The 14,176-nt window shown below is 39.4% G+C and overlaps 1 protein-coding gene across 3 annotated transcripts in view; it reads left to right on the forward strand.

Annotated features, from left to right (window-relative positions):
• Positions 1 to 14,176, forward strand: part of PSMD14 (proteasome 26S subunit, non-ATPase 14) — a 62,951-nt gene that overhangs the window by 16,228 nt on the left and 32,547 nt on the right. For all 3 annotated transcript variants that reach the window (XM_079982619.1, XM_079982618.1, XM_079982620.1), the window contains 4 exons: positions 9,255 to 9,326; positions 9,968 to 10,087; positions 12,728 to 12,798; positions 13,706 to 13,856. In XM_079982619.1, coding sequence (XP_079838745.1) covers positions 9,255 to 9,326; positions 9,968 to 10,087; positions 12,728 to 12,798; positions 13,706 to 13,856 — 414 coding nt within the window. The remainder of the gene's footprint in view (positions 1 to 9,254; positions 9,327 to 9,967; positions 10,088 to 12,727; positions 12,799 to 13,705; positions 13,857 to 14,176) is intronic.

A 14,176-nucleotide genomic window follows, 5' to 3' on the forward strand; every position in this document is an offset into this window, starting at 1 on the left:
AAATTTTACCTTGGGATTTTAGCATTATTTAACCTTTGTTAAGAAAAACCACTTGTCTTACACTCTTCCCCAAGTATACAGATTGCAATGCATATATATATATCTTTACTTCTGAAACTGCATATAGGGAGGTATGCATTAATGATTTAAAAACCCTTTAAACTAACTTATATTTTTAATGAATAAGTTCCATGAATAATAAAATATAAATTATACACGATATAGAGGGGTTCTTCTTTAGAGGCGAGTGGTTTAACACACACTCTCAATTGTCTGTAGGTGTAACAGCTGAAAATCTGCACTCCAAGAGTTAAGTCAGCATGAAAGAATTCATTTCCACTTTAATGACCTAGCCTTGCTGGGTTAGGACGATGGGGAACATGCTTCTGACTTGCACTCCTATTGCCAATTAACACCTCCTATAACAGGTTGTCTCAGCTAGTCATTGAAGCAGAGGCAGTAGAAATAGTTTACATGCATCTTGTTTTTCACACTAGTTGTTTAATACTCACAAAATTAAGTATTAAAAGGTTCCCTTTTTTACTTTGCTGGGTAAGAATAAACATGACAGTGTTGGATAGTTGTACATTTGCTTGTGTCTGTTTTGTTGTGTTTATTTTTTAAGGGGTTTTAATTGTGAAAATAAAGGTTGGAGTTGGTTTCGATCTCACCCTCTCTCATATAAGAATTTAGTTTAGCTGCGGAGAGCTCATTTGTACTGATATCGGCATCAATTGGATTTTTTTATTGTCCCATTTTTTAAAATGTTTATGGGCTTAATTTTTTTTTTTTTTTTAAGTACTCTGGAGTAAGACAATACTCAGAGTGAAGTATCAATTTTTTCTCTCCAGGTTGATGGTGTTCATTTTTGTAGCTTTGTCAGTTGTTTAATCTTGCATCTCTTGTATTTAAGAGAAAAAATGCATGATGCAAGTGAAGGGCAGTGTTCTAAAGTGACTCATGGTTAATCAGCAGGTATTCTAATAACATAATAAAACTGGCTAAATAATTGATACCAGTTCACACTAAGAGAAAGGTGGAGTAATATACCTAAAAGTGTTAACAAATTTGCTAAAAGGCCTGAGTAGGTAACACTCTGAGGCGTTAGTTTTATGCTGTTATAATGGCAAATGCCTTTTTTTAACACTTAGTCAACAAGGGCTGCCCAAGGAAAAGTCACAGTTTTTATAACTGGATCATATCTGAATGCTCCTGAAGAAAAGTAGTGTCTCATGTTAACCCCATTTGATTGATTTGTGAGCTGATTATGTTATATTTGCTCGTTTGGGCTTTTGGAGGCATTTTATGTTGCTAAATGTTGATAAAAGAAATGAATTTTAATAGTGTGAGTCTACCTTAAATCCTCCATTCTCTAATAAGCGAGGGCTTAAAAGAAATGATTGATACGGCTTACGACTGATATGATTGCCCTGCAGGCAGGTCAGTTCACTGACTAACACTTGGTAGACAGTTTAGTCAGGAAGAAGCATCTGTTTCTCCTCTTAAAAGTATAATCGGGATTGATTTTCCCCTTTTGCTTTTTATGCATTGGGTACAAAAGAACTTTAATGTTGGGTTTTTTTTTAAAAAAAAAGTTCTGTTTTTTTAATGGCTTATTTTAGTTAAAAGTAAAGGACCAAATTAAAGGCTTGCTTCAGTTTCAGTCCTTGGTGGTGGTGTTAGCACATTGAATCTCAGGGGAATTTGATGCATCTGGTATATCGGAGAAAAGTATATTTACTTTTTGTCACCTTTGTAGATTACTGGTTGGAATGGGAAATGACTGGCAGATGAGGGTTGATGTGTAATCTAACAATTCAGTGTTCAGGCCGCATGCACCTTCATTAACATTGCTGGAAGGTAAAAAGGGGGGCAGCATGAGACCCCCTGACAGTTTGGGGTTTATAGATATATTTTGTTAACATATTAACAAGCTTACAGATATGCACAGTAGCGTGCAAAGGAATTGGTTATGGTATGGATTTAAGAAGGTTCAGTGTTCCTTGCAACTTTCAGAGGGCATTCTGTAGACACCATTCTTCAGTATAAATTAAATAATCAGCTTCTATGTTTAGTTTCTTCCCCTTTTTTTGAAGGAAGTTTGCTGTGTTACTGCTTTTTTTCATGATGCTGAACATTTTAAGACTAGCTGTCATTGGGAGAAGCTTTTCTTTAAATTCATCTGATTTTAAAATACTGGTTTAAATACTTGTCCAGATTTCTGGCATTTTGTATCAGAACAAAACCACAACCAACTATGTCTTTGCTATAGGTTTTCAGGCTACAGTGGTACCTTGGTTTGCATACGTCTTGGTTTGCATACGTTTTGGAATTACAAACACGTCAAACCCGGAAGTGTGTCCTGGTTTGCAACCTTTTTTTGGATTACAACCCTTTTTTATTATTACGAACTAATTTTTTTGGGGGGCCCCACTAGCGCGCCTTGGGTTACAACCTGCTTTGGTTTACAAACAGACCTCCGGAACAGATTATGGTTGTAAACCAAGGTACCACTGTCTTTAGTACAGGCATGTCCAAAGTCTGTTTCGGGGGCCTAATCTGGCCCGCCAGTTGGTTTAATCTGGCCCCTGTGGCAGTTTATTTTCTGGGTTAAAATCGTAAATAGGAAGTAAAAAAGCTTAATATGGATTCTAAATGGCCAAAATATCATGAGATTTTAGAATATGATGGCGAAAGGGTGAAACTTCAGAGTTATGAGAAACTAAAGCCTAAGGTTCGAGATTGGTTGCATTACCATCAGATAAATGAGACATTTAAACAGGACAGGAAAATAGGATTTCAGAAAGAGAAGTCAAAATTAGAAACAGAACTGTTGGAATCCAATACTAAGAACTTATCAAAAATGTATAACTTGCTGCTAAAATGGAATACACAGGATGAAACGGTGAAATCAGCTATGATTAAATGGGCACAAGATATCGGTCATGATATTATGTTTGCTGACTGGGAACAGTTATGGACCACCGGTATTAAATTTACTGCATGTAATGCATTAAGAGAAAATATTATGAAAATGATCTACCGATGGTACATGACCCCAGTCAAGCTTGCAAAAATTTATCATTTGCCTAATAATAAGTGTTGGAAATGTAATGAGACTGAAGGCACTTTCTACCACCTTTGGTGGACCTGCCCAAAGGTTAAAGCTTTCTGGGAAATGATCTATAATGAAATTAAGAAGGTCCTTAAGTGGACTTTTCCTAAGAAACCAGAGGCTTTCCTCTTGGGCATGGTGGGCCAAGTGGTGTTAAGGAAGGATAGGACTTTCTTTATGTATGCCACTACAGCAGCAAGAATTCTACTGGCAAAGTATTGGAAGACGCAAGAACTACCTACTCTGGAAGAATGGCAAACAAAGGTGATTGACTTTATGGGACTCGCCGAGATGACGGGCAGAATCCGGGACCAGGGGAAAGAGACAGTGGAAGAGGACTGGAAGAACTTCAAAATATATCTTAAAAATAATTGCAAAATTGAGGAATGTTAGGATGTCAGGGGGTAAGAAGTAAAGAATTGCAGCAGTAAACAAAAAAAACTTAAGAAATTTTTATGAAAGGGAACTAAGATAATGGACTCAAGGGTTGCTAAAGAATTATTAAACAAGGATGCAGGGATGGGGAGGTATGGGGAAGTCAAAGAAAGAAGGGTAAGAACCGATGAGTATGATGTGATACTGTTTTACATTGTTCTTTATTATATGTGTGGAAATCAATAAAAATTATTATAAAAAAAAAAAAATAAAATCGTAAATAAACCTCGACAATTGCAATCCTAAAAAAAGGTCAACAACTGGTCGGTATTGGGCAGCCTTTTAAAGAAGTCCGCAGCAGCTACAGTGGTACCTTGGTTTAAGAACAGCTTAGTTTATGAACAACCTGGATTAAGAATGCTGCAACCCCGGAAGTAGGGGTTTTGGTTTGTGAACTTTGCCTTGGAAGCAGAACATGTTGAGTGTGTTCCATTTGTAAATTGAGCCCCCCCCCCCGCTGCTATGGGAAAGCACGCCTTGGTTTAAGGACGCTTTGGTTTAAGAACAGACTTCCGGAATGGATTAAGTTCGTAAACCAAGGTACCACTGTACTAGCCTGCAGTGTCCTGTCAGAAGAGGACCAGAAACTTTGTCTCTTCTGCAGCCACCCACTGCACTTCCCTGCTCAGCAATTCCTTGCATCTCTGGCTATAAAGCTTGTCCTTAAATACAAGACTGCACTTGGGATTGCAATCATATAGTGGTACCTCGGGTTACAGAAGCTTAGGGTTACAAACTCCACTAACCAGGAAGTGGTTGCTCCAGAACTTTGCCCCAGGATAAGAACAGAAATTGCATTCCAGCGGCGCAGCGGCAGGGGGAGGCCCCATTAGCGAACGGTTAAGAACCGTTTCAGGTTAAGAGCATACCTCTGGAACGAATTAAGTTCTTAACCCGAGGTACCACTGTACAGTTGAATGTGTTTTGTTTTGTTTTTAAAGTAAATGTGAAAATGTATCCACATTGGCAACATTTAAGGGTAGCCACACTAAGCAAACTTAAGAAGTATAATTGATATATAATAGTTCGCTATCACTTAGAATATTTGAGAGTAGGGTGTATTGAGTCTGTATTTTGACTGAGTACATTGCACTTTTGCTATGTAAAGTACCTTAGGGATATGATCTTTAGCAGTTCTAACAAAGTAGAGGCGGGGTAGTGTGTTCATGCATAGTGACAACTTGTGGCTAAATTAAGGGACGTTGTGAACACCACTGAGGGCAAAGCAGCAATGTGTGAAGGCCTAGAGTGTAGAAAGTGTCGTTCCACTTCAGGTAAAAATATGAAATACTTGAACGACTCACATTCTAGTATTAGCTGACTGCAGCAATAGTGTTGGGCATAAACAGGCATTATAGTTGAATTTTTAAAAAGTAGCACTCTTAACTGAGTTGCTATAAACGTCAATAGTAATATGTAGTATAAGTATCAATTGAGAGATTGATTAAATCAGAATATTTAGTGGATATTCTGAGCTTTTTCAAGAGGCTATAGAAATAGCTATTGCAGTTTTACCCCAGAAAGGTTTGGGATTATCTAATAGACATTGGTGGCTCAAAGTCATGGACAATGGTATGGTGTGATAGAGGTCTCTGTAGGCCAGGGGTGCACATCCTGCTGCCCTGCAGGTGTTTCTGGACTACAACTCCCATCAACAGTCCAACAACATCTGGAGGGCCGCAGGTTGTGCACCCCTGCTATAGGCCATTGGCAAGAAGTTACAATTCCCTTTCCTTGCTTCTGTGCTACTGCCCCCTAGATCTCATACTACAAATAGTTTCTGTCCTTGTGGAAAATGTTCTACCAAATCCCATTATACTCCTTTGCCCCTTTTTCAGTTTCCAGACACATACATCTTTTGCTCAAGTTACTTACTCCAAATTATCTTCAGCATGTTGGTTTTCCACACTATTCCAGCTGATGATAACAGGTTGTATGTATCTAGTTAAGTCATCTGGTTAGTGCCATGACTTCTGCCTAGGGACTTGGCCTTCCTCTTTCTGTACCCCACCCCAATCTGTTGAGGAGCAGATTTGGAGGGGCACAAGGCCAGTTGTGAAAGTGGAACTCCTTGCACCGACACAAAGACTTTGTTGGATGCAACCCAGTGGTGGTAAGCACTAGTCATAAATTAAAAGTTGCCAATCCTTGCCTTCAAGTTCCCAGTCTAATAGATATGATAACAAAAGGAACAAATTCTCTCAATCCCCCTTGGACTGCAGAGCTAAAGAACAGTGTATGCTGGCCTCTGCTATAGGTTGGGGACCAAAGGTCTCTGGGAGGCTGCACTCCCATCCCATCAGCCAGAGGAGGAGGAGCTTTGCTTCCCAGGACACTGCTGGAAAGAATACTGAGCTCCAGGTGCTGTGGGGCTGCAGAAGCATCGGGGAAAGGTCCCATTCATCAGCCAAAGAACCGCCAACTGCTGTTCAAGCAAGAACACCATCAAGGTCTGGCCAGAAATGGATAGCAATGCTTTCTCACAGTTGCTGATTCATGCTGGCCTTAAAGAACTGGTGACCTCCTCTACCTTTTCACTCCATTCCCCTTTCCATGTGTGACTTTGTCTTTTTAGCTAATAAGGATTTTTTGCTGCACATTTTGGTATTGAAATTTATTATATCTTTCATTGTCACCTGATAATTTAAAGCCAGTCCGAAACAATATATACAGAAAATTAAAAAAATAAAATTGCATAAATCTCTGCTACCTTATAGGGGAAACGAAAAGCAAATGAACCATTAACCTACAGACATTTTAGTAACGCAAAGAGAGAGAGTGAAAAACCACGACCATTTTGATACATACCCTATGAAATAAATTTTCTCCAATTTTTCTCCCTACTTATTCCTTAAATAATAAGTCAGTTTTGCCATTGACAGCATATGTGGAAAACCTTTTCATAGCCATTTGGTTGCAGATGGAATGGATGGCTGCCTCCACGTTGGCATATATATAATCATAGTGGCAGTTTATCATATATGATATTAATTCTTTGTTGCAGTCTTACTGGACCCTTCACATAGTTTAGCAAGAACGAAAGTGGTTGGCAAGGAACTTTGTACCCAAAGATTTTGCTTATTTGAATACTTATCTTTTCCCAAACTTTTTTTTGCCAGTTCCCACTTCCACCACACATGATAAAAACGTCTCCCAATTATATTCCACATTTCAGACATTTCAGTGAATAGTTTGCATTGATTTTTTAAAATTCTGACAGGTATTGTATGCCACCTATGGTACCCATCCATTTCCCCCGCAATTTTTTCTTACCTTCATATTCAGTGGAAATTTATGTCCAGCTTGTAAGCTTGACAGCCGCCCTCAATTGATGTGAGCTACTATGGAAGAAAAGACTGTCTGAAGTGGGATTGAAATGTAGCAAATAAGTAGGAATGGGGAGGGAGAGGAAAGCAAGCATTGGAGCAGCTTCTCATTCACTGCTGGATGGGTGGGACCAAGTTGCCAGGATGCTATTCCTGGGAGGCAGGGGTTGCAGTCTTCTAGTGGCTGTTGGTTCCCTGGTCAGTGGTGGAGTTCAGGATATGCCTCCCCTAAGTCTCTGCAGTCCCAAAGAATTCTGATGATTATTTTCATAGTGCCTTTCAGGAAGCATCTATTAATGCAAAGTTGCGCAGCCCATTGACATCAGCTGAGAGTTACTGTTGTAAGTTGCAGCTCTTACCGTGATGTTATTTGCAGGGACTTCGGGCTGGTCCTTGTCCATTAAGGCCCCACTTCATTGGAATTCCCTTCCCAGAGAGGTAAATACTCATTTTTGCTGTCATTGGAAGGCATGTAAAAAGCCTTTTCCTGTTTACACCAACTTCTCCCCCCGCCCCACCAAAAAATCCCCCATTAATGTACAGTACTGCTACACTTTTTGTTTTATTTCCTATTTTTATGGATTTTTTGCTGCTTCAAATATAATTAAAAGAAGCGAGACAACACTATAAAATAAAATAAAAATATAACTGATTTTCTTCATCATCCTTGATAATCAATATGTACAAGCTATTCTCTGTGGAGTTTATTCTAAGCTTACCAGTCACGTTTAGAAAAAGATTTAGTACCACTGTCATCATTCACAGGAAGCACCTTGCTTCCCAGGAAGGGCATTTTTCCCCCTCTCAGATGCTAGTTGGCATTCTCCACTTGAGCAATACACAGCACTGGCCTCGGCCATCATTCACACCTTGGACAATTGTGCTAATTTTTTATTAGCTACTCATGAAGCAAAGAGCACAGTATTTTGTTCACAGCTTTTCCACCTAGGGATTGGAGGTCCATTTTTCTCTCACTGCACCAGTGGATCTGCAAAGTGCTCCCATAGCCTTTTTCTTCAGGTCCTCTTTAGCTGAAAACTGACGAAGCAAAGGGAAAGCAAAGGAAATTGTGTTTGTGTTGGTGCCAGTTAATCATGCTAGCCCAGCAGCATTTATATTCACACCACTGTAAGAAACATGCAGTTAATTGGTGAATTGGAGATATATATATATATCTGAGGAGACTTCCTGCAAGATTTAATTCACTAATAGAACTTCATTGGAGTCCAAGCCTGTATCATTGATAAGATTTTCACTAAGCACACTATTTTTTATTTTTAAATGCTGAGTAGATAGATGATCAAAGAAATACAATTGCCTTTCCTTAGACTAAATCACTAGTTTATATAGGGAAGTGCTCTTTATCAACTTTGGCCAGGATCCAGAAACACGTGTGTGTGTGTGTGTGTTTGTGTGCGTGCGTGCACATGCTAATCCAGTAAGAATACAGTGGTGCCCCGCAAGACGGAAAACCCGCTAGGCGAAAGGGTTTTCCGTTTTGGAGGCGCTTCGCAAAACGAATTTCCCTATGGGCTTGCTTCGCAAGACGAAAATGTCTTGCGAGTTCCTGCGGGGTTTTTCCCCTTTTCCCCCCCTTTTCCTAAGCCCTAAGCCGCTTATCAGCTGATCCGCTAAACTGCTAATAGCGCTAATCCGCTAAGCTGTCAATGGGATTGCTTCGCAAGACGAAAAAACCGCTATACGAAGAGCCTCACGGAACGGATTAATTTCGTCTTGCGAGGCACCACTGTACTTAGCATTTGTATGATGCTTTAAAGCAGCCTTCAACCTTGGGTCCCCAAATGTTTGTGGACTGCAACTCCCATCTTCCCTGGCGATTGTCTAAGCTGTCTTGGGGAGGTTGTACTCCCAACAGCATATGGGAACCAAATTTTCCAAAGGCTACTTTAACGTGTTGAGAACATTTCACAATATTGTGCTGTATTCCATTCAACAACCCCGTAAGATTGGTCAGTTTTATCCTCATAGCTCAGATACTGGGCTGAGACCAAGAGAGTGGCATGCCAAGGGCTACATACTGAGTTTGTGACAGTGGCAAGGTGGGAAGTATAGACTTCTGATTCATAGCTCGATGTATTAACAACAAAGGGGGGGTGGTTTGTTAGGTTTTCTTCCTCCAGCTTGTAGCCCTTGGCCCTTCAGGTGCTTCCCCTGCTATTCAGCTGAATCTTTTAGGGAGACCAGTTGGAGACTGATGGGCAGAAGAGGGAGGTGGAAGATACTATAGAATTGGGCTCTAGATTTCTCTTGTCTTGTACATCAAATGCTGTAATGGATAGGACAGAATGTGTGCATGCGTTGCCTTTCTAGAATCGAACCTTTTATACCTTTTGGTGATGTGTTTCTTCTTTACCTAGGGGCCTCCTACTGACGCTCCTGCAGTTGACACTGCTGAACAGGTTTACATCTCTTCCCTTGCGCTTTTGAAGGTAAGTATTTGTGTTTTGTTGGATGATATTTCACAAAGCCCTGCATATATCTGTCTCCACTATGAACAAGTGAGACACTTCTGTAATCCTTGAATGTCAACAATATAATAATAATAATAATAATAATAATAATAATAATAATGATGATGATGATGATTTCTATTCTTAGGCAATATTTATTTATTTATTTATTTATTTATTATTATTATTATTTCAATTTATATCCTGCCTGCCCTTCATCTGAACATCGTAGCATAAGTTGTAATGTTACTATTTTTTAACATTTTCGTACCTTGACTTCTCAAATCCAAACAAGGTGTCTTACTGTCCCATGGTCTTTTGAATTCAAACTATTGAATTTCTGTCTGTTATTGTGGCATGTGCCCTTGGGGAAGGGGGTATTTTAAGTGGTTTGCATAGCATGGAGAAGTTTCAGCTGTTTCAAGAAAATAAGACCTTATAATTAAATAAAGCCAATTATAGTACTAAAGGAGTGGATATGAATATGTAATAACTTCATACCTTTGATGTTACATGGATATTTCAAGTGCATTTTATTACATTACAGAGCAGGGGCTGGGGAATAAGAGTCAAATGTATCCCTTGAATAGACTTTCAGTAAAATTTGTTCTTCTTTTCAGATGCTGAAGCATGGTCGAGCTGGTGTTCCCATGGAAGTTATGGGGCTGATGCTTGGAGAATTTGTTGATGACTATACTGTCAGAGTGATTGATGTGTTTGCTATGCCACAGTCGGGAACGGTAAGTGCTCTTCAGTGAGTGAGTGAATGTGTTATGTCCAGTTGTACCCCTTACCTACATGTATGATGGTTGTGAAAAGAATACTGATGGTTGTAGTATGTCTATCTGGGCTGCAAGAAATATAGTGGTCTGTAAGGACTGGACAATGTCAGTTATTAGCTTTATATACCTGGGTTCCTCGGTGGTATAGTGCTCACAGTTTCATAGCTCGATCTGTTCAATTGCAGAAAGTATCAAGCTTTATTGTTTACAGCACAGAAAGTGGGATTTAAAATATATTGTGCTTTATCCATAGTAGTACTTCTGAACCTATTAGATTGATTTTGAGTGTGGCTCAGCATATGTTTCAGATATTTCTATTACATTTAGGAGTTGCTCTGTAACTTGGTACTAATGGAACTTGAGTCTGTAGCTCATAGTTGTTCGAAGGCACAGACTACTGTGTGCTGGTTTACAAGTTACAAGGATGTGCTCCCAAATTCTATGGGATGCTGCTCCCATCTTACCAGTATATATGGATTGTGAATTTATAAGCTGCCCTTGAGCATTAAGGTTTCCAGGATTTAAAAGAAATAATAATAAACTATATAAACTTGGAGATAGTAGAATCACAAAAGCAGCAGGCAAAAGCCAAACGAGAAACCACATAAGAAGAGGCATCAAAATAAAATCATGTTGTCAATATTTTTAAATTCCTGGAATTTTAAAAAAAGATTTTAACACAGAAATTACAACACCATTAGTATCTTGTGAGCTTCTCTGGGAAGAGCATACCAAACATAACTTCTCCAGTCATTTTTATGGGGCCACAGTTCACATGGGGGCCTCTCATGATAACTACAAGGTTCAGGAAGGTTCATATGGTAGAAGGTGGCCAGGTTCATAGCCATTTAGGGCTTTATAGGTTATGAATCGTGTCCGGAAACAGTGTGGCTGTTTTTAAGTACTGCTGATATGCTTCCCAAAAACAGCCCTAATTGGTAACCTGGTAGATGTGTTTTGTACTAAAAGATGTTTCTGGTAAGTCTTCAAAGGCAGTACATTGCACTAGTAGAATGTTAGCAAGGCATGGATAACTGTGGCTAAACAATCTGTTCAGGATTGCATCTGCTGCCACCAGCATCTCCAGTGCCTCACCTGTATCCAATGAAAAGGAGAAATAGAGTTGGGTGGCAGATGTTCAGAAGTCCCACTGAGCAGTAGTCTCCCATCCAAGGAATTGTCCATCCAGGGAGGAGTGGAACTGCTGAAGTACACTGCTCCAATTCCCAAACTCGGCATATCTAGTACAGTTCCATGGTTGATGTTACTGAAAGCTGCTGCTGTTGAGATGTCCAAGTAACCAAGGCATTTTCTGTGCCTTAAATCGGCTGTCATGGATCTGGATAATTTTCACCTAAGAGTCACTGAAGTTCTACAAGAACCACCCATTCAAACACTTTACCCAGGAATTGGATATTGGTGAGCAGCCGCTAGTTATAGTTCTTGGTATCTAAGGATGTTTTTTGTTGTGGCTGCCTCTCAAGTACTGTATCTCCTTCAAGGTGGCCAGGACTTATCCTTCTTGCAAAGAAGTATGATTATGAGAGAGCATAATCTAGCAACCAGGTGGTCAGCCACACGCCCCACCAAACAACTTGTTGTGGCCCAAAGGTGTAACCAACTAAAACGTGTCCTACAGAATCAGTGGAACAATTTGTACACCTCTGTTGTCCAAGTCAAAGTGGATGTGAGCAGCTATGTCCTCTTAAGTGCTTTGCTAATAAGTCACCATGGGCTACTGAGGGTTCCCTCACATTGCCCTTATTTCACAAATCATTTGGGGAAAGTTCCATTGAATAAAACTGCAAGATGGTGGATAATCATAGTGTTGGAAGGGACCCCAAGGGTCATCTGGCCAACCCCCTGCAATGCAGGAATCTTCTTGCCCAATGGACTTGAACCCTGAAATTGAGAGTCTCATGCTCTACCAACTGAGCTATTTTTTCCTACTGATGTATGCACTACTGGCTGATGGAGGATGTTTTGTCACCAGCATTAAATCTGAAACCAAGCAGCAGACATGAATACTCAGGAAGACAAAGAAAATGAGTATTGACTTCTGAATATTGACAGTGGGCTTGCCCAGAAGCCTTTTGTAAACAGAGACTAAGAGGTGTACAAATTGTTCTTGGGTTTTATAAAAATATGCAAATAGTTAACATTTTATACACTTGAACAACTAAATCATCACATATTAAAATTAGGTTTGCTATCAAGTACAATGCAGAAGCTATTGTCTGTTCATTTTGGATATGGGAGGACTAAAGTTAAATTTCTGCTCATATATGAAGTTCACTGGGTGGCATTGTACAAATTGTTCATATCCTACATTCGTTCATAGCCTACACTCAGTTCACAGGGATGTTGTGAGGTTGATACTGCTCCGAGCTCCTAGAGAAGAAGGGGGAGATTAGATATGATATGTCCTATAAAATGCTTAGAATTCTTAAAAGGTGATTTCTAAAATACCATGTAACCTTTATATACAGGAACAGATTGTTACTATCATGAACCATTTGTATGTGTGCAAGGAAAGTCTTTTCATAAATATCTGTCAACTGGATTATTTTTATGTTGTTAATCTGTCCCTAAATCCAGGGGGTCAGCGTAGAGGCGGTTGATCCTGTGTTTCAAGCCAAAATGTTGGATATGCTAAAGCAGACTGGAAGGTAAAGAATTTATCAGTTCATTTTTTAAAAAGGAATAAATCATGCATGTCCTAGTTTCCTCTTGGCTCATTTACTAGTACTGCAGCAGAAGCAATTGGTTTAGTCTTGTACAACTAATACAACATGTTACGAAAGCCTAATCATGGGCTTGCTATCTTGTGAGAATACACACAGTAAGATTGCATCCAACTCTGCTTTTGGTTGGAACTATTGCATACATTGAATTAATATTCAGCTGGCAGCTTCCACTCGTACAAAATAGACTGTTACCACCCTAACTCTGATTTTTCAGCTATGGTGGTCTGTACACCACAGTAAAGGTTACCTGATAAAAAGGTATCCAAATATTTAAACAAATTTTGTTACTTCAGTTGGGGTCTCTCAACAGTTGTCATCTGCTTGCACAAATTCTTATACTGCAGCAGAAACTTCAAAATTACTGTTAACAAAAGATTCAACAGCTGAGCAGAACAGTGCAAATTGCTTTTTGACTGAGTTCCTAGTTCTACTGCTGGTTTAATTGATATTTAATCTTTTCCCACCGCTTTTTCCTGTCGTCCATGTCTGAAATGGACATTCTGCTGTGAAAAGCCAACTTTTGGTGGCAGTGAGTTCGCAAAGGTATTTGCTGAAGTGCTGAAAGGGTAAAAACTGCATTGGGAGATGTGGTAGGAGGGTGAAGAAGTGAGAGCCTGATGCTACCAATGCTAATATACAACCCCTTAATTGATTGCACTTCTTTGTCACATTTTAACGTTTTCACCACAATCTAGTGAGCAGCGAATTAAATGTTTCTAATGGTGCCTTTTCACATCTCAGGGTTTCATTTCCAACTGAAAACATCCATATTTCATTGCAGCTTTTCATATTTTGTGATGATAATCTCCAAATGCCTTCTTTGTTACAGACCTGAAATGGTTGTTGGCTGGTATCACAGTCACCCTGGCTTTGGCTGCTGGTTGTCTGGTGTAGATATCAATACTCAGCAGAGTTTTGAAGCCCTGTCCGAAAGAGCTGTAGCTGTAGTGGTGGATCCCATTCAAAGCGTGAAAGGAAAGGTATGTATTAGTTTCTGTTGCATACAGAAGGATGGATGTGACAATGTTAATAATATCTCATTAATGAGATATTATTAACATTGTCACATCCATACTTCTGTAGATGGAAATAGCTCAACATGGTCCTGTAATTGCTGTCTCTTTTTTTCTTTCCCTCTTTGCTCTTGAAGAGCCCTTCTGTGCTTACTTACATCGTTTATGAATTGCTTACCATAAAAGATTTGACAATAAAGACATACATAAATACAATTTCAATCCAACACATGAAAAACTGGGATAAAAAATATCCACTCAAAAGCATTTTGGAATAGAAGTTTTCA

The sequence above is a fragment of the Podarcis cretensis genome (assembly GCF_951804945.1).
Source record: "Podarcis cretensis genome assembly, chromosome: 1".
In the NCBI taxonomy this organism is placed as follows: domain Eukaryota; kingdom Metazoa; phylum Chordata; class Lepidosauria; order Squamata; family Lacertidae; genus Podarcis; species Podarcis cretensis.